We start from the raw sequence: 19,094 nt of genomic DNA, 5'->3' as shown, positions 1-19,094 counted from the left end.
GGTAAGGGTTTTTGAGTGGCAAGGGTAATTTTAGGATTTAGGGTGGGTTTTGGTGGCAAGGGTAATTTGAGGGTTTAGTGTGGGTGTGGGATTTTAGGTGGCAAGGGTAATTTTAGGGTTCAGGGTGGGTATGGGTTTTTAGGATTGCAAGGGTATTTTTAGAGTTTAGGGTGGATATGGGTTTTTGGGTGGAATGAGAATTCTTAGGGTGGGTGTGGGTTTTTGGGTGGCAAGGGAAATTTTAGGGTCTGGGTAGGTATGGATTTTTGGGTGGCAAGGGTAATTTTAGGGTGGGTGTGGGTTTTTGGGTGGAAATGGAATTTTTAGGGTTTAGGGTGGGTATGGGTTTTTGGGTGGAAAGAGAATTTATAACATTAAAGTATAGGGGTGTGTGTGTGAGTATGTAGATATGTGTGTATTTATATATATATATATATCGAAACAAAATCCTGTCACCTCAGCCTTCGATGCTGCGTTTTCCACAGATACGGATCACTCAGATACAAAGCGTTCGTGAATATTCAGTGGTTTATTTTCTACTCTCTACCAGCATGACGCGTTTCGGCTGTATTACAACAGCCTTGATCACATGGCATCAAATTACCAATGGGAGTGTTTAAATACTGTGCAAATTAGGATTGACAACAAGCACCTGGTTAAATGACATAGAAAAAATGTTTCAACTGCCCAAAAGGTTACAAAAAGGGAAAAACGAGAAATAATTCATTAACAAATCACGCATAAAAACGTTATTGTCAATAGCCCAATAAACATTACTAAAATCACAGTAATGGGTTCCAACAATCAATTCCCGTATTGTAGATAATCAATTATAACAATACTCAACATAGTTTGTGCGCTCATATATGAAACCATAGCGATAAAATAGTATTCTCTATTTAAAATGAACGCCACTGAAAAAGTGTCGGACATCTAGCCTCGTACATCCACAATAGTAAACATTGACTTTTGTAAACATTGACTCTATTCTATGTCATTAAAAAACAGAACCCGTGCTTAATGTCAAATTTAAGTGCAAGTGCAAAAAATATTTTTAAAGTGCATAGTGACTGCGCAATATCTATAAATTTGCAATAAAAGGTAAATATTAAAACCATCACAAGTTGATAAACAATGGTAAAATTTGCTCTAAAATTTCATATATATACACAGATGTAAACACTGATGGACAGATGCTGATCATGAGAACCTTACTATAGCCATGGTGACTGTATTAACCTGCATCATCTTCTATTAAAGAAAATCTTTTAAGATGTATATGCATGACCGGCTTGTGAGAACCCACACCTACTACCTTGCAGTGCAAATGCTCTGTCAACAATTCAAACTAAGGGCCCAACATAGAAGATGAGAAAAGCAGGAAATTTAGAAAAATAGAACAATATAGACCTTAAAATGATATGGATCCATCATTGATAAGTTCTAAGTGTGATTGGGACTGATAAAGTTTGCCTAGTCGAAGTTAATAATACATGTTTGGTCATCGACCTAGGTCCTCAGCCTATTGGCACGGACACCCCAGAGGCACATTACAACAAAGAGGGATAAATAACAAGTCCATAAAGGAAAACCTGAAGGTCCTCCCCCCTGTTCAATCCATTGGGGATCCTGGTATCTAGAAGCACAATGTACTTGCTTTCTAATTGCCTCAAGTGTCTTTCCCGGTCCCCTCCCCATATGTTCTTGGGCACAGCGTCAATAATGAAATATTTTAGATCATTCAGGTCTTTAGCATGAACCAATTCAAAGTGGCGGGCAACTGGGTATGTTACATCTGAATTAACAATCGCTCTCAGATGTTGCAGAATGCGAATGAATGCCTGAAAATTGGTGCTACCCACGTATTTTAACCCGCAGGAACACTAATACATATACCGCAAAATCTGTGCGGCATGTGTATAACTCTTTGATCTGAATGGGTATAGGGTTAAAGGCTGAACAAAATTCCGAGGTGTTTACCCCAAATTTACACGCCCTACACGAGATACACTTGTGGAAGCCTTTTTTGTTAGAAACCATTTCTTTTCACTTGTTACCTCTGGACTTGTTTTGACCAAAGAGTCCCTCACAGAGGGTGCCCTCCTAAAGACAAGGGAAGGTTCTGCCGGTAACATGGGGGCTAGGCTAATGTCAGTTTTTAATAGGGACCAATGTTTCTTTAAGATTCCCCTTTTTTACGTTCCTCTGTGTTGAAAGTGCTAATCAAACTGACTTTCATCTCCTCCTTGCCCCTGCTGTCAGTGCCCTCTGTGTCATTGTCCGCCGCTCGATTAGCCAGACAATCCTCCCTACTACTATTGGCTTTCTCTTTGGCTACTGTATGTTCTTTAGCTGAATAGCCACGTTTCAAGAATCTCTTGAAAGCCTCGTTCTGGCACAATTCTAAATCCTGCTGAGAACTACAGATTCTACACATCCGGGTAAACTCCCTATAGGGGTGCTTTTTATCAAGTGACCCAGATGGGCACTAGTAGCGTGCAAAATCGAATTGCTCGCAGTGCTCTTCCTATGTAGCCTAGTTTCAAGGGAGTTATCATGGACATAAACTTCCACATCAAGAAATTGTATGCTAGTAGTACTTATTTGGGAGGTAAATTTGAGATTAAGGTCATTGATATTCAAGGCTTTCACAAAGTCCCTGGCTGAATTTTCTGACCCTTTCCACACCATGCAGATGTCATCAATGAACCTCCAATAGTGAATGATGTTATTGGCAAAGCTAAGTGTGTGCCTGAGGACATGCTCCTCCCACCACCCAACGTGTAAACACGCATAGGTTGGGGAAAAGCATGCCCCCATAGCCACTCCCCTTTGCTGCTGATACACTTCATTGTTGAATAAAAAATAATTATTCATCAAACATAACTGTGTCATTCTTATCAGCATATCATTGTGATTTTTAAAACTCACATTACGTCGGTTCAAGAAATGCCTAACTGCGTTAAGGCCATCTGCATGTTCTATACTAGTGTATAGGGTACTTATATCAAGAGCCATTAAGATTTAATCAGGTTCCCACTTAACCTCCTTCAATTTCATTAGGAAATGTCCAGTGTCCTTGATATAAGAAGAAAGTTCAACAACAAAGTTCTGGAGGAAATAGTCAACATATTTGGAGATGTCTTCTAAAAGGCTACCTTAGGCTAAAATGATAGGTCGCCCAGGTACAGGAGATATGAGTTTATGAATTTTAGGAATGAGGTAAAAAGTCGAAATCAATGGAAAATCCTTCTTTAAAAATGCCAGTTCTTGTTTGGTTAATAATCCTTCTCTTTTCCACTGATTTAGCTCCTTATGTACAGGCTCTTTGACGTTACGGATCTCATTGAAATTTCCTTTTCTGTAACATGATGTGTCCGCCAGGTGCCTATGGGCTTCTTCCATGTATTGGGTCTTAGGCCAGATGACAATATTGCCTCCTTTGTCTGCTTTATGAATTATCAAATTAGAATTGTTTCTCAATTTTTTCATTAACATGAAATATTGCTTCTCCATATACTTAGCTTTTTTGATCTTTCTGGAGACTTTTATCTGTAATCCCTTCAGATCCTCTGTAACCATGTCATTGAATGTGTCAATAGCATCCTTGGGCATGAGGGGTATGAAGTGGATGGTACCTTAAAATGCGTTTCACAGGATGCATTAATATTGACCCCCATTCTGTTGCATCTGACTTGAGTTGAACTGGCACCTAGATCTTCGTCCAATGCCAATTCATGTGCAGTTTGTAAAGCTTTAATGTCAGAAACTTGAAACTTAGATGAGGGTTGGGACTAATTCGTGATGTTTTTAGCTCGGTCCTGTACATTGGCTAATTTAAAGTGTTTCTTCAACTTTAATTTCCGAATAAATTTAAAAACATCAATCCGGGTCTGTACATAGTTATAGGAGTTTTTAGGGCAAAAAGAAAGACCAAGCGATAACAGCTGTGTTTCTGCTTTGGAGAGGACAACATCCGAGAGATTTACAACTGTGGTGTCAATTTCTTCATCAGAGATTATATTAATTTCAGATGTTTTATCTTTATCTGATATTGCTCCATCAGTGATCGCTTGCTTAATTCCTACCATTTCTTGCTTTTGCCTCTCTTTGCGAAGCCTCTACCTCCGGTGTTTCCTCCTTTCGTTGCATTTGATGTTTTTGCATTTCCGGTTGTATTCCGCTGTTGCTGGGTTTTTGGTCGTAAGATTTTGAACCTGTCCTCGATTAAAAACCCCAATTCCTCGGATGGTGCAAAGTGAGTTGGAACTTGTGCTCGCATAGATGCCCCCGCCTGCTCATCATCCGAACACGCACTGCTTGTGGTTGAACTCCATTCCGCCTCTGAAAGACCCGCTTCTGGTCCTTCACTGGGTACTTGCAAGGCAGCTTTGGGGATGAGCGCTTGTCTCTTCATTGTGTCGTATTTACGAGCAAAAGTAAAAATTCTGCCCGTCTCATAGTCCTGTTTATCCCGGGCAAATGTATACTGTTTGCGTATACTGATCGTTTCCTGGTGTTTAGCTAGTCTGGCATCTATGTCATCTCTGTATTTTTTGATGTAATCTTTATCCTTGTGTATGTCCAGTTCACTGTTCAATGCATCGATTTGTTTTAAAATGTCATTCCTATCAATCTCCGCATACTTTATCAATATGCAAATCCTATTTCTGGAAGCCTCCAGATTGTTGGTTGCCCATTCTTTCAACATGAAAGTATTGGGGTTCTCAAAAGATGGAGCTATGAGAACCCTCAACCCCCTCGGGACTCTGCCCACTTCTAAACACTTTTCAAGCGAGCGTTTTTCCCACCACTTGGTGGTTTCAGTCCTTAACAACTTTTCCAACTTTTTCAGTTTTCCCTTTAAATCGGTGCTGAAGTTACTTTCCTCCGTGGTTTCCTTGTCGGTTCTCAATGCCGGAAGGTTCACAAACATAGCATCCGCTAGTCCCTCCCGGTTTTTCAAAGCCTCCGCTGGTGTGGACATGATTATTTCAGGGGAAAATAAACGATGCACTGCTCCTAACCGTTGTCTAATCACGGAAAAAAGGAGCCTAACTATTAAAGTGTCAATATCCTTTCACCTGCACAATAGGATGTTTCACACAGGTGTGTGTCAGCGTGCCCTCTCCGGCTTACCGCAGATACCTCGTAGTCCCTCGGGGTCCTCCGACTCCTGTAGGGTGTTGCTTCGGAAACCTACGTTCCTCGGTGAGAAAGCTTGCCGATATATATATATATACACACACACATATGTATATAGTGTTAATACTTCTCAATATTAATTTTATAACGCATATGTCTTGAGCATGCATGCCTTTTCCACGAAATTTAAGGTACATACAAACCCATTACATATATATATACCTGCAGAGTATATACATTAATGGGGTAAAGGCAATCATGGTAAAGGCATAGTAATCGTAAAAATAGTTGTTAAAACTTTAGTGATTTAGACTAAGTAGTGGTTAAGGAGTCCTTGTTTAGACTGTAGTTGTTCAAGTGGTTGTTTTTCCCAGGGCCGGCTTTAGCACTGGTGGCGCCCAGTGTGACAATCACTTTTGTCGACCCCATTTCCCATAACCAGCTTCTCGTATTCTCTCCCTACCACCTGCAAAAGTGCCCCTCATCTCTCCTATCATAAGATATGGCTAAATTGAGTGTAGGGCGCCCCCTCCACAGGTCAGCGCCCAGTCCAACTGCCCTAAAGCCAGCCCTGGTTGTTCGATCAAACAGCCCTGCCTGCCAGTAGAAGTCTGAAACTGTATGCGTCTTGGTAGAAAATATTTGAATAAACAATAGCTGCTTGTGTATATATGAAGCTTCCTCGTTATAAATTTGAAATCAAAACACAAGGCTTTGCCTATGATCTGTCCGGTGTTAAATTCAACAGACATTCTTTATCGATACACAATGAATTTCCTTTCATAGTAGCAGGACATATTAGTGTAAATTGAATTACTCGCAACTTTTTATCAAGATGGGAAAAAACATAAAACAATCAAGGTACATATCAGGTTGTGCAGTAAAAGAAATTAAGCTGTACGCCCAGAAAACCAGATCCAAGATGGCATTTGTGCCACCAAGGCCCATGATCCTGATAACACAACAGGTAGGAATAAGCCTTAGCGATTGAATTGGGGATGGACCCTGAAACAGAGAAACTGCAGGGCTTGATCAAAGTCTTATTTAAATGACACAATTGTTGGCAGCACAAAAGGAGGGGGAGCAATTAATCATTCCCAGAGTTATATAGTTAGATAGCACAGACTCGAAACAAAGGTATTGAAGCACTTTGCATGAGCACAAGTTACATTAAATAAGGACACATTCTTTTGTTTTAAGGCACGAATCCCAGAATTACAGGATGTTTGTTGAGCCGACGCCGTGACTCAAAACTGGTTCCCCGGTTTCAATTCGGCATCTGGCCCAAACGCCACATCCTCTCCTCTTGCAGGGGATCTTTCCTTTTCTTTAGACAATATTCATCGGATTCAAACCAATTATACATGTATGGCATTTCCATTCAATGGTTAAGTTCTAGATTTCCGAACATTTTATATCTGAAGAACCTACCAACGCATGCAGCCTTTTTCAGACCCTCGCAATAAATGCTTTTGTTTTGAACTGAAAGTGCCTCTTCCAATCCACAACCACAAGCCCAAAAGTAAGTTGGGGCTGAAGCGGTCCCCAGTCACGAATTCCCACTCAAGGCCCTCCAACGCACTGTAGCTCAAAACGAAGGGGGGCCTGCAATGGGGCCCCAATCCCCTCTCACCACCACGGCAGCAGTGTCCCGTCCACACCACCACCCAAAACACTATCCTCCATCCTGCCAGCCTACACCCAAACTAGTTGTGCCCCCCCTGCAGAATGTGATTATGTACTCCTTTGTCTCCCAGATAGCACTGATATTGGTCTTGGGCTCAATAGGGGCCCCCTGAACGGCCCCTCCTCTTAACACCCCCCCCCCCCCCCCCCCCCCCCCACACACACACTTGCTGCCAGGGGCAGGCTCGGGAACGTAGAATAATTATCTAGATTGTTTAACTATTTCTTATTCTAAGCCTTTGCACGCATTTTGCAAGACATGCAATGTGATGGCTTAGAGAGGGTGGAAAACACGGAACCCTTGGGGCCCACCCCTGTGAACCACTAAAGTAACTAATTAAATCTGAGCTCAACCCTCTGGTAGCTATGGCACAGAGCAGACAGGTTTAACTTGGAGGCAATGTGTAACTATAGCAAAACACATCGACTCTAAAATGCCCCTAAATTTCAGTTTTTATGCCTCTAAGTTCCCGTTTTTGTGCTGCTAAATTTGATCTATGCATCAATATCCTGGATGTTCTGAATAAAGAAAAACACAAAAGGTGGAAAGAAGAAGGACGAGAAATATGTAAAAATGGTGACAAAGAATGGAAGCAAAGATGAAAAAGAACGTGAAAGAGTGAAGTAAAGAGGCAGGGGCGTCTGGCAGTAGATTAAAGAAGCATGACATGGGATCAAGGCACATCTGCCTTGGTATTCAGCACACACGGTATTCAGTAGTTTGGGCTGCAGGATTGTGAGCAAAGCTCTTGGCCCGGCACGTATGCATTTAACAAATTAGGCACTGTCCACTATGCTGTTGAGCATTAACAGTTTTAATTGCCCTTCCAACTCATGTTTCTTCCTGTGCTTTGGCCAATCTTTAACACCCCATATTTAGGCTCTGAGCAGTGGGAAATGAGGCCTAATTATCATCCTGCTGGTTACTTATTTTCATATTTTTTTAATTATTGTGCTTCTCCCTTGCTGTTTCTACATTATTATTTGGTTGTTTTTGCACAGTTTGGTTGATAAAAAGCTATACGAAGTTAAAAGAGAAAAAACCCACCGCCTACGTCCTTCAGGTATGGTGTAGTTATGGCAAATGTTAAAGTAGACTAAGGGGTTTTATATAAACGTGTATACTTTCATTTCTGCTGTTTAAAGCCGTGTGATCCATGATGCGGTGCCATTCAAAGTAATTCTACTTAGTGAAGTTAGTTTCGACCTAGCTTTGTAAATAACATTTTGTAATCCTGGCTCCTTCATATTTCCATCTAGCAGATATTCTGCGTTTGTTGAGAGACAGAAGCTAATTTTATCAGCTCAAAATGAGGAAGACCACCAATTGGCTCCAAATAGTATCTATAAATGCCTTGTACCAACAGGGCTTCACAGTTTCTTTTTCACCCTATGCTTAGGCCCGTAAGACACTTTGAGACTACTAAATTTCCACTTGAACTGGAAAAATTGCAAGTGTGTTCACCTACTTGTTTTTCTCTTTGTTACCCTTTTCTTTATATAATTTAGCTCTTCAAAGAAAAATTATGGTCTGCTTTAGGGGCTACTTAAGTTCTCTTTGGGTTGCTCACAAAATATGATTTAAAACAGTTGTGTAACAATAGCCCCTGTGGGGTGATGGGCACTAGCTCCAGGGGGCTTCCCCTAAGCAAATGTGATAGGTGGTGTGCCGGGGAGAGGGGCCCCCTTCCATGTACTTTGCAGGGGACCCCCCTCCAGTTTTGTTATGCCATTGATTTAAAAGGTAATTAATCATTAATTCTTCAGACCGGTCCAGTACCAGAAGAAAACACCAGTCTCCTTTGTCACTGACAATGTGAGACTCTGTACAGGATGCAGTATTAAAGCGGTCACAGTAAAGCTGTGCAGGTTGAGAGACACAAGTTTGTCACCTCAAAATTCTCATTCTGCTTTCTTAATTTCAGTTGTGAAACACTAGCCTAATATGCCTAGTGTAATCGCTTAAAGGGGATTACATGGGAGTATTTTAGATAAACCATAAGAGACGTTTAAGCTTTTCATCCTACTTGACTGACTTCCAGCACTGAAGATTGCCTTTGGCACTTTTAGAAATCAGTATCTAGGGCTTGTGGCTGAGATAATAATTTTGTACAATATTATAGCAGTGCTCAGTGTGTCAACGAGAGAATAAAGTCTCAAAAGTTATTACATATGACTATTTTCTAGACTATTGTCTAGAATAGGGTATATAGATGAGGATTGAGAAGTAACTGGTCGCCTTGGTGTCTTTAAAGACATTCTCTCATCTTTGAAAATCACGAAAGATGTCTTCTATTCACAAAGCAGGATATGTTGTCACTAAGGACACTCATGTTGAACACAGAGGTGAATAAGATGATCTATGTAGACTAGTCGCTGCACAGGGATTTTTCCTTGAAAGCTTCTCATCAAATGCAAAAGGTAAAACACGTGTACCATAGATTTGCTGCAAAACCAAATTCAGAAAATTGACCCACAGAAATACCAGAGGACCAGAAATAAAGAAGTCCCACTTACATAATGCAGAATTGGCATAGAATATGCTAAGGGAGATGGGAGAGCAGTGATAATAGTTTATGGTTACTGGCTAAGCAAAGACCATTGCTTGCTCCATGAAAAGTACTGATGGAGATGCTATATTCAATCATGGCATAGTTTTTCCTTACCGGGGGGTATGAGATGATATACCTCAAACTATAGAAAAGGAAATCTGAGAAATTGAGGTAGGATCCTAGTTTGTGTTCGGTAGATCTAAAAATGTAACACTGCAAAACCAAATACCGGTCTTCCACAGTTGTGAGTAATGAAAGGGCATTGATTCAGTCATGATTACCTTCTGTAATATTGTGATAGAGGCTAAGATAATTTCATCCAATAACTATGTTGAGCTTTTTTATTTTTCGGACAGTTGTGGAGATTAGAAATACGCATCTCAGGAGTGCAATAAACCGTTTTCAGTACCTTGCACTATATTATTATATGATCTAATAATTTCCCTCTTGTTGGTGGGGCTGCCTTTTTATTTTACTCCTTTAAAAGTAACAAATATGTGAAACCCATCTCTTGTAACATCTCTGGCTTGCAGATATCTCTCAAGCCTTCAGAAAAGATTAGTTTGTTTTCTTACAAGTTTGAACTCAAGCTACTTCCAGAACATACGTTGTGCAATCGAGATGGTGGGGGCTATTCCACATCACTAATTTCGTCTTACTCTTTATCCAGTTCCTCTGCGCTTCCTGAATTCATAGATGGCTTGGAAGCTGATTAGTAGGAGGTTGTATTACATTTATTGACCAAGATCCATTCAACCAAAACTTATTAAAAGAAAGCTTCAGGCTATGGCTGATTTGTTTACTGCTTGCAACCATGATGTAGGTGATATGTCTCTTTAAACTTAGATTTCTTATGATTCAGATGACCACTTCTGGGAGAAAGTTGAGACACCCTCAGCCTTCTAGCATGTTTCTAAGTAGTATACACATCTTTCAGCCTTCGACAGTGACACAATCTAGCTGTAAATATCCCATACTCTTCAAGGATTGTGTTCCTTCCACCATGAAGAATGTTTCTTTAAAAAAGTCATGATCTGGCATATGTCATTCTTGAATAACTTTATCCTAAGCCTTATAATTTTCCCTAACTCCCCTTCTTAGTCCTACACAATAACTTCAGCCTCTTTGTATTTGCATTCAGTTGGTTTTAAAAGAGCGTGTTCCAGATCTTCAAATAATGAAAGTTTATAGACCTGTGAAAAAAAACACCTGCAATATTTTAGCCTTTGTAAAATGAAGTCCAGTATCTGTGAGTTTTAGTGAAAGTTAATTGTTCATTTTCTGCTGGCTGCAAAATCCTGGTAAGATTCAAGGTATTCAGTGGCAATAGCTCACTTTTTGTCTGTTGGTGACACCAAGAGTCTGTTTTCCTCTGAGATGTTCCTGCACAGGCTTCTAATAGGAACTCCAGGGAAACTTCTAATGCTAGGTTGGATGCCTGATTTGGCTAGACTCCTCCACGTCCTGTTTACTCCAAGCATTACCTTGTCTTACCATATATCCTCATCTAGTCCTAAATTCTGAAAATTGAAAGGAGACCATGACGCAAGAGGAAGGAACAATTACTTGTTACATAGGTTCTTTTGATCTTTATACTCCTTGAGATTGCCAACCCTCTTCCGCAATCTCTTATCCAAAGTGCATCCAATGCAGAGATGAACTGCTTGAATATTTATTGGGGACCAATTGGGCATCCCCTAGCTACTTTGTTCCTTTTGAGCTGATAAAACAGAATTCCAGTTGTCTTCTTGGCAATCCAGGATTCCTTGCTGGTTGGTAATCGGAAGGAGTCTATAGATCACGAAAACCTATGTTACAAATGTGTAACTTCCTTTTCTTTAAATTGCAGGTATTAGGATAAATTAACTATGATGGCCAAGGAGGAACATTGGGTTGAGAGACTTTTGTCCCCACATGTCACTGTTCAGGAGTTTTCATCTCATCCCCAACAGCTCGGATCGTTCTTATGGGACAATAAGTCCAAGAAAAAAGCTAAGCGAGTTGGAGAAATCTACAACATTATAAAGTTTAAAGATGAACAAAACTTGAACATCTCTCAAAATTTTGCAAAGCAGGTTGCCGGAGCGCATGAACGAAAATGTTCTGGAAATGTTCCAGTCTGCATTAAATTATCAAAGGCAGGTGGGGACACAGTTGGCTGCTTTGGAGAGGCATATCTTCTGAGTGGAATAGACGAAAATACCAATCTCTTTATCTCGAAACCGAAGGAAAAAGAATGTTTGCCACGACAAAAGCATAAACATTGTGACGAAGAATCCGATAAGATGCAGCTGTTCATACTGAAGAGTGAGATGTCAAAACTGAAAGGTAAACTACAACAGAGAGAATTAGACTTTGAAAATGTACAAAGAGAACTGTTGGAATCTAGGAAGAAGGCCAGCTGCTATGCTTTCTACATCGAACAGAGTGCGAAAAAAGATGCAACCATTCAGGCTTTACAGGAAGAACTGCATGAAAAATCTAAAACTGTTAACAAGTTAAACAAGGATGTGTATATGGAGAAAAAAGCAAGTGCAAACTTGCAGCTACAAAACAAACATTTACAACAGCAATTAAGTGAGTTGAAACAGCAAAATGAACTTAGAGGTTTGACGTTCAAAGAAACAGTGAAAATGCAGTACAATTCAAAGTTAAATAAATTGACTAATAAAATAGAAGCTGTTAAAGATGCAGTACACGCAGACTATGACCATAACATTCCAAATCACAGTGCTTATGACATATACAGAAATTCTTTGTCCTAAGCATCACTCACGGAGGTACCTGGCAGTTTTTAAGGAAATTGGCAATGAGAAGGAGAAAAAAGTTGCAGTTTGCGCTCTACCCAATACGATGTAATGTGTTGTTACAAATAAATATCTGTTTTCAAACTCACAGATTTCTATGGTGCCATTGAACATACACCACAAACGTGTCTTAAGTTTCATAAATGTAACCAATAGCTTTGGATATTTTCTTTTCAAGTTGAGTGGTAAAGTTAGTATCCTGTGATTCACTCATAGAAAATCCCTTACACTTAAAATATTCAAATAAATCATGAAGGTAACTTCAATAACTACCTCCCGACCTACAAGTGTTTGGTCAATAAGTATCCAACCTTGCCCTCCCAATACTTTTTTGTTGGCACTGTACCAGCAGCTAGATGATTTAATATAGAGGACTGAGATTTAAAATTCCAAAGGCGGACCTATATTTGAGAATAGCTAGGAGGATGAGACCTCTCGGTCCATAAGAAAGAAAACTATGTTGCTAAGCAGCCCCCAAATTAGTAGGGATTTCTTTTTTCAGACAATCAACTAATTATTTGGGGTTTTTAAGGGTCAAATGATCCTCCACTTATCTAGAACTCTCCTGATTCTTCCGCCTCTGTAGCTTAAATAGTTGGCCTAACATGTTCACTGGTCCACTGCAAGAACTCATGCAATGGTCTCAGCTGATGAATGGCTTCTTTACTATCCTGTCCTTACACCAGTTGCACTTGTCCGCAGCATTCTGCCTGATCACAGATGAGCTGACTCAATATTTATGCAAATGTGTGATTACTTTGGAGTGGCTGCAGTTCTGATAATAAAGGTACTTTGGCTACTGACACAACGCCAAGCATCATTTCAGTAGAAGGGTGTTCAATTCCTAACTTGAAATGTGGTCCTGCTTGTTAAACCATTACAATAAAAAAAAACAGGCTTACTAGAAAATCTTTAATACTGTATTGTAATTCACATCCAAAAAACTATACCCTCAAGGTCCTTTGGAAGACTATGCCATTACCCAAGTTTAGCATGCTACACTACCACAGCTCTTCATGTATTTGTCTTGTATATTCAATGAAGAAGGACAGTTAGTACTTGCTACTTGTTGTTCACTGGTTACAATCATTTTGAGAAGCTTTCAAGAAGTGCAGGCGATGATGTAGCAGTTGTTGCTGGAGAGCACGGCAGTGGCTGAATACAGAACTTGACTTTTATTCCAGTCGAAGGTAGTTGCGCACCAATCTCATATACATGCAGAGTTAGCCACGCTTGCATGCTGCCCACGAGGTGCCATCTTCTTATTCCTTCTGTCACAGCATACATCTCTTAGGGTTGAGATACAATCTCTAGGAGGTCCGTGCACCGGTTCTGGGGTCACTACAGACTGACACACTGAGGTGCGCTCTGAAAAGCAAGGATCTAACTATCGAGACAGTTGGTAGGAGTCTAACAGAAATACTGTGGTGAGCAGTAAAACCCTGAAAAACATTGCAGAAATGCTGAGGGGGATAGTGGGATCCCACCGCACACACTTAAGAAGCCTGTGAGAGCCAGCAATAGACATAGAGGGTCATCTATTGATCTTGTCACAGCCAAGCACTCTAGTACCGAGATTACTGAATACATGAAATTGTGATTATATATATAAAGGCTGTAATAGGCCCTACCACCAAACACATAACTGGACAAAACTAATAAGTCTTAAACAAACAATTCTTTACAACCTGACTATTTAGCACAGCTTCCATTCAAATCGCTCCATACCCAATTCCATCCCCTAGGAGAGGAATGGTCTCTTATTCTGTGCTGCTTTCTTAGCAATTTATGTATGCGTTTTGCAGGTAGGTATTCTTTAATGTGTAGTTTTAACTTAATGTAAATAATTTTAAATTTCCAAACATTAGTTAACCATATACATTTACTGGCTTCACAAATTCCTTATCAAAGTTAGTCAAACAATTAAAGACATCACCATTAACCTCTTCGCCGCTAATGACAAGGGTAACTCGTCATGGACTTTCCATTGATTTCAATGGAAAACAAATAAGGAGTAAAATAATGCCTTAGCAGCCAAGTGGTTAAGACTTTGACATTGGTAAGTTAGCTTGATGAGTAAGGTGCTTGTTGCTAAGCTGTATATGCAAAGGATCTCAGCGCTCACACTGGGCACACCTAGCTAGCATTTCACCCTTCCAAGGTCAATACAATGAGTAAAGTTGAGTGATATGAACTCGCAAGGTGAGAGAACTTAAGAAAGGTGTACCTTGGACTAAATGACCGTGATTAGCAAACTAAAATGAAAAGCATTGGCAAACACAGTAGGTGCCACCTTTTATAATTCCAGTTCCAAGCTAGCTAAATTTAAATAAATAAAATTAAAATACTGGAGGAAAAGCAAACGTATATCTTCAGGCATCGCAAAACTGAACGTGAAATTCAATATTTGCAATGTTAAAAAAGTGGCTCGTTCATTTTCAAATACCTTTTCTGCACGAACATCCTAACAGAATTTTAAAAAGGTGTTGTGATCCAGCTTAAAAGTAACACATAAAGCTAATTATGTAAGTGAATAGTACAGAAGAAATGTGGATAAAATGCCTGGAACCATTCTGGCTGCATCTCTGTCCATGGAGAAACAGGTGGTTTCATGCATTTGTTGTTCCCTGAGAGGTGTATAACGTCTGTACTTTTTGACTTTTTTAGTGCAAAAGATATGCACATTGCTAGACTAGTGTAATGCACTGAAACAAGTAACCGACAAATCTTTTCATTAAACCTGCATGCTACAACATGCTTGATCATTCAGATATAGGCTATGTATTAAAGAAGGATACAAGTTACTAATTTAAATTACTAATTTAAAGTTTTAACTGATGTTTTAAGCTAGTAATTACTACATTGCGGATAAAATGATAAATAATGGAAGACTTGGCTTAGGAACAATATAAAGAAGATGGGTTGATGCACAGCTGGTTCTGGTAAATTTATTCAGGCTAAATGTGCTTTATTCAGGTTTATTGGTGCTCAATTAGGAGGCGTCGAGAGCCCCACGACGTCTGGAAAATTGCAAAGGAAGTGAAACCAGATGGTATCTGGTGTCATCCCTAATTGGCACACACTTAGGTTGTGTTCTCTTGAGTCAGAAAAACACTTTCATTCAATGTTCATTTAGATCGTGTTTTATTCAACGGTTGTTCATAATTTGCGTTGCATTTTATATTATTTTGTATCAAAGTTCATCAAATTATTTCATGTTTCAACATCAGGCAAATATCAAGGCGTGTCCAATGCATTTCGGGCACTAACATAATGTGCCCTTCATCAGGGATGACACCAGATACCATCTGGTTTCACTTCCTTTGCAGACTTGGCTTAGGAACATAAAAGAATTCGGAAGGCAGTGGGAAAAAAAGTTTCTACAGCGTTTCAGATGCTCATCTTGGTGCAAGGGATTGCATTAGTTTTCAATTTATGTCTGCCACTACTTTGACACAATCTACCTCATTCCCCCTCGGAGGAGCAGGGCAAAGGAATCTGTTTGGGATGGGCCTAAATAAAAATAAAGGATCTTGAATCGTAGAGTTGTATTTGAGGAGTAAAGTATGGGGCATTCTGAGACTTCGATGATCTAATTCAAACACACAACTCCAGACGAATAGCAGCAGGCAGTGAATTCTTGCTATTCATGCCAGAACCAAGAATGTGCTACCTCACAGATCTCTTGCTGTCAGGAATTAACAGCCTTCTAGTCTCAGATCGTTTGCTGGGTATTGTAGTCTGTGGCACATACTTTGAGGCTGAAACTAATACATTTATTTTTGTACTAGACACAAGCTCTTAACCCTTATTCTTTCCTGAATATGAAACCAGTGCAGAAATGCCAATGAGGGTCTTGCATGGTGTTAGCAGCCATTGTTTAACAGGTTCCTTACCTCATACTACATTAGCTTAAGACAGCCTATAATGCTTCAATTACAAGGCGTTCAAATGTATTTCAGGCCACACAATAGCCCTGCAAATAGGGTTTCTTGCTGGTATCTCTCACAAAAATTCAGCTATGACAAGTATTTGTCTCTGGAATGGGGAACATGTGGCTCCAGATCCACAAGTGGTATCTGCATTCCAGAGACAAATACTGCTGTAAGCTGGTGATAAATGGAAGCAAGCAGGTGGGTGCAGGGTAGGGTAGTTAGGAGGGTGTTGGGCCAGGGCAGAGGCTGTTGGCCAGCATGTGGAGTGTTCCATACACCCCTCATGCTTTTGAAGGGGGCTCAATCCAAGCTGCACTGGCAAACCCAGCCTTGTGATCTTAGAGCCTAGATTTTGTGGCCAGTAATATTGTTTTTGGTGTTCCCATCCCTGGAAAATCCAGATCCAGGAACATCAGGGTGGTTTTGATTGTGTGGAGTGGTTTCTCACCCGAGGTTCTGCTCTGCCCAGTTTATGATAGGGGCCTAGGTATTGTAGGGAGGAGCTGGTGCAGTAATCCAGCATAAGTATATCTATTTATTTGTGCCCTTGTTTTGCGTGAACCACACCCCAAGGGATATCTTAGTACATTTCATAGGGCAACGTCGTGAGAAATGAGAAGTTCTGTAACATTACAACTAGACATAAACATGCTCAAGCAATCCCAAGTGGTAACCGGAGTGCTTTACATAGATCATCGTCAATAGAAACATGCATAAGCCTGTTTTTTACAGGGAACACTGCCTATATAACATATACATTCATATGTAGTTATCCAATCAGGATGTGACATAGAGGGGGGAAAGACCATACTTGTAGATGGAGGGGAGTTAGCATAAGTCCATGATTGGTCTACCAAAACCATGATTTTGAAGGAAGTGTTGCTGCATGAGATGAAATAAACTTTTTCTTTTAAAGGAGAGCGGTGTGGGGTTGGTCCTGATGGAAGGTGAGATGGCATTCCAAATTTTGGGGGCCACACCTGAGAAAGCTTGTTCCAGACTTTTTGAAGCCCAGGGTTTTAAGCCGTGGGCAGTTATAACTTCTTTATTAGTGAGCTAGTTTGGTGCGCCAACGTGGAATGATTTGTGGAAGATGCAGACCATATTGAAAGTGCAGCTTGCTTCAGTTGGAAGTTGGCTGAGAGAGGAGAGGGTTGATGTGGTCATTTCATTTTGTACGCAAGGCCAGGTTTCCAGTGGAGTTGATGGCTGCTGTCATCAGGGCAAACTGGATCTTTGAAATGCTCTTAAGAAGGGAGTTGCCATAGTCTGGTTTCGAGAGGATCAATGATTGGACTACTGTTTTGAAGTCATCAGCTGGAATTAGTGGTTTGATGACTCTGAAAAAGCTTGATTCGGAACTGTGCTCCCTTTGCAGTGGTGATGATGTGGATGTTTAGATTGAGGGTGTTGTCGAGAGTGCGGTCCAGGGATTTTGCTTTGTCCACAAGCCGCAGGTTAGAGCCAAGTAACTTTGAGGTGGATAGCAGGACCTTTGCTGGTGTGATGGGGAGAGAATGTTGAGGGAGTTGAGTTTGAGGTGGTGGAGAGACATCCACGATAAGAGATCCAAGACTCTTATAGAACGGTTAGTTAAGTTTTCTGGAGAGAAGACACTTTGGTATAGCTGAGTGTTGTCGGCATAGCGATGAAAAGAGATCTTGAGTTTTCAAGGAGGGCGCTCAGAGTAGAGATTGAATAGTGTGAGAGGATTGAGCTGTGGGGTATTCCTTGGCCTAAAGGCTTGGAGTTAAAATTAGAGTTGGAGAGCTTGGCCTGTCAAGAGCAGTTGAAAAAATAGGATTTGAACCAGTTCATTACAGTGCCTTTGAGATCCAAGCTATCTTCTAGAATTATTAAGAGAGATGAGTGTCTGACTGTATTGAACACTGATAGGTCTTAGAGAATGAGGAGACAGAAGTGCCGCTTTCCATTATGCGGAGGGTGTCGTCATTGATTTTTACAATTTGGGTTTTGGTGTAGCTGTTGGGTCTAAAGCCAGATTAGTGGTCATCAAAGAGGTTGTTTTTATTTTTGTCGGCGCTGAACTGTTGAACTGCACAGCTTTCCAAGAGTTTGGCCATTATAGGAAGGTTAAGATAGGGAAGTTGTAATGCTTGGAGGGCTCCACATCAGTTTTCATTAGCAGAGGAGTAACCTGGTCTGCTTTTAGGCAATCTGGAACTGTGCATTGGGTTATGGCTGAGTTGTGTCTGTGTGTGTCTGTGTCTGTGTCCAAAACAGAAGGTTTCCCTCAAGTGAAGACGCCACTCATGTGAAGAGGAAAAATCTTTAATGGAGGATTTCAGGATAGCAATCTTCCACTTCCAAATCACTCTTCAGAACCCAACGCGTTTCAAACATCGTGTGTCCTTCATCACAGGCTAAAGGAAAGGAGCAGCGGCGGGTATCATGCAGAGCACCTGATAATAACACAAAGTGCCACCCATTGGGTGTATCCTGAATCAGCATGCTGGGGCTTGTAGTTCTGCACAATTCTTTCCCCAGTGGGTGCCGACTTCCCGCCTCATAATAGTTCCAATAAAATCCTCAGTGGGTAGACAGGAGCATAGAAAGACTGCCACGCTGTTGATTTTATGTCCGTCAACACAGATTCCACATTCCATCAGCGCTTGGCATTTCCAAACGCAGAATCTGTACAGGTAACAGCTGGGCGTCTCCGCGGCTGAGCAAGCCGCTAAATATCCAAAGTGAAGACGCCACTCATTTTTTAGTTTGAATATATTTTATTAGTTTTCCAGCATTTATGTCCACTACACACTTAGTTATTGAACAAGAGGAAATGATAGACATAATCTGCACAACACCATAACGACTATGCAACACAGTGGTAATATATGGTGAGTTGTTTAACACACATCACATTGCTTTGACAGGATCAATGGAGAATATGAGAAGAGATGGTGACTTGCTGTACCTGCAAACGTGACGTCGTATGGTGTCTTGTG

General features: G+C 40.6%; 2 protein-coding genes across 2 annotated transcripts in view; both read left to right on the top strand.

Annotated features, from left to right (window-relative positions):
- The window catches only part of LOC147718712 (coiled-coil domain-containing protein 160-like), a 146,465-nt gene extending 134,188 nt beyond the window's left edge, over positions 1 to 12,277 (top strand). The window contains exon 3 of the mRNA XM_086918697.1: positions 11,233 to 12,277. Coding sequence (XP_086774823.1) covers positions 11,252 to 12,148 — 897 coding nt within the window. The 5' untranslated portion in view covers positions 11,233 to 11,251 and the 3' untranslated portion in view covers positions 12,149 to 12,277. The remainder of the gene's footprint in view (positions 1 to 11,232) is intronic.
- Positions 1 to 19,094, top strand: part of CCDC160 (coiled-coil domain containing 160) — a 266,996-nt gene that overhangs the window by 134,193 nt on the left and 113,709 nt on the right. The window lies entirely within an intron of this gene.

Source organism: Lissotriton vulgaris, chromosome 4_1, assembly GCF_964263255.1.
Source record: "Lissotriton vulgaris chromosome 4_1, aLisVul1.2, whole genome shotgun sequence".
In the NCBI taxonomy this organism is placed as follows: Eukaryota; Metazoa; Chordata; class Amphibia; order Caudata; family Salamandridae; genus Lissotriton; species Lissotriton vulgaris.
This window is presented reverse-complemented; position numbering and strand designations above follow the sequence as displayed.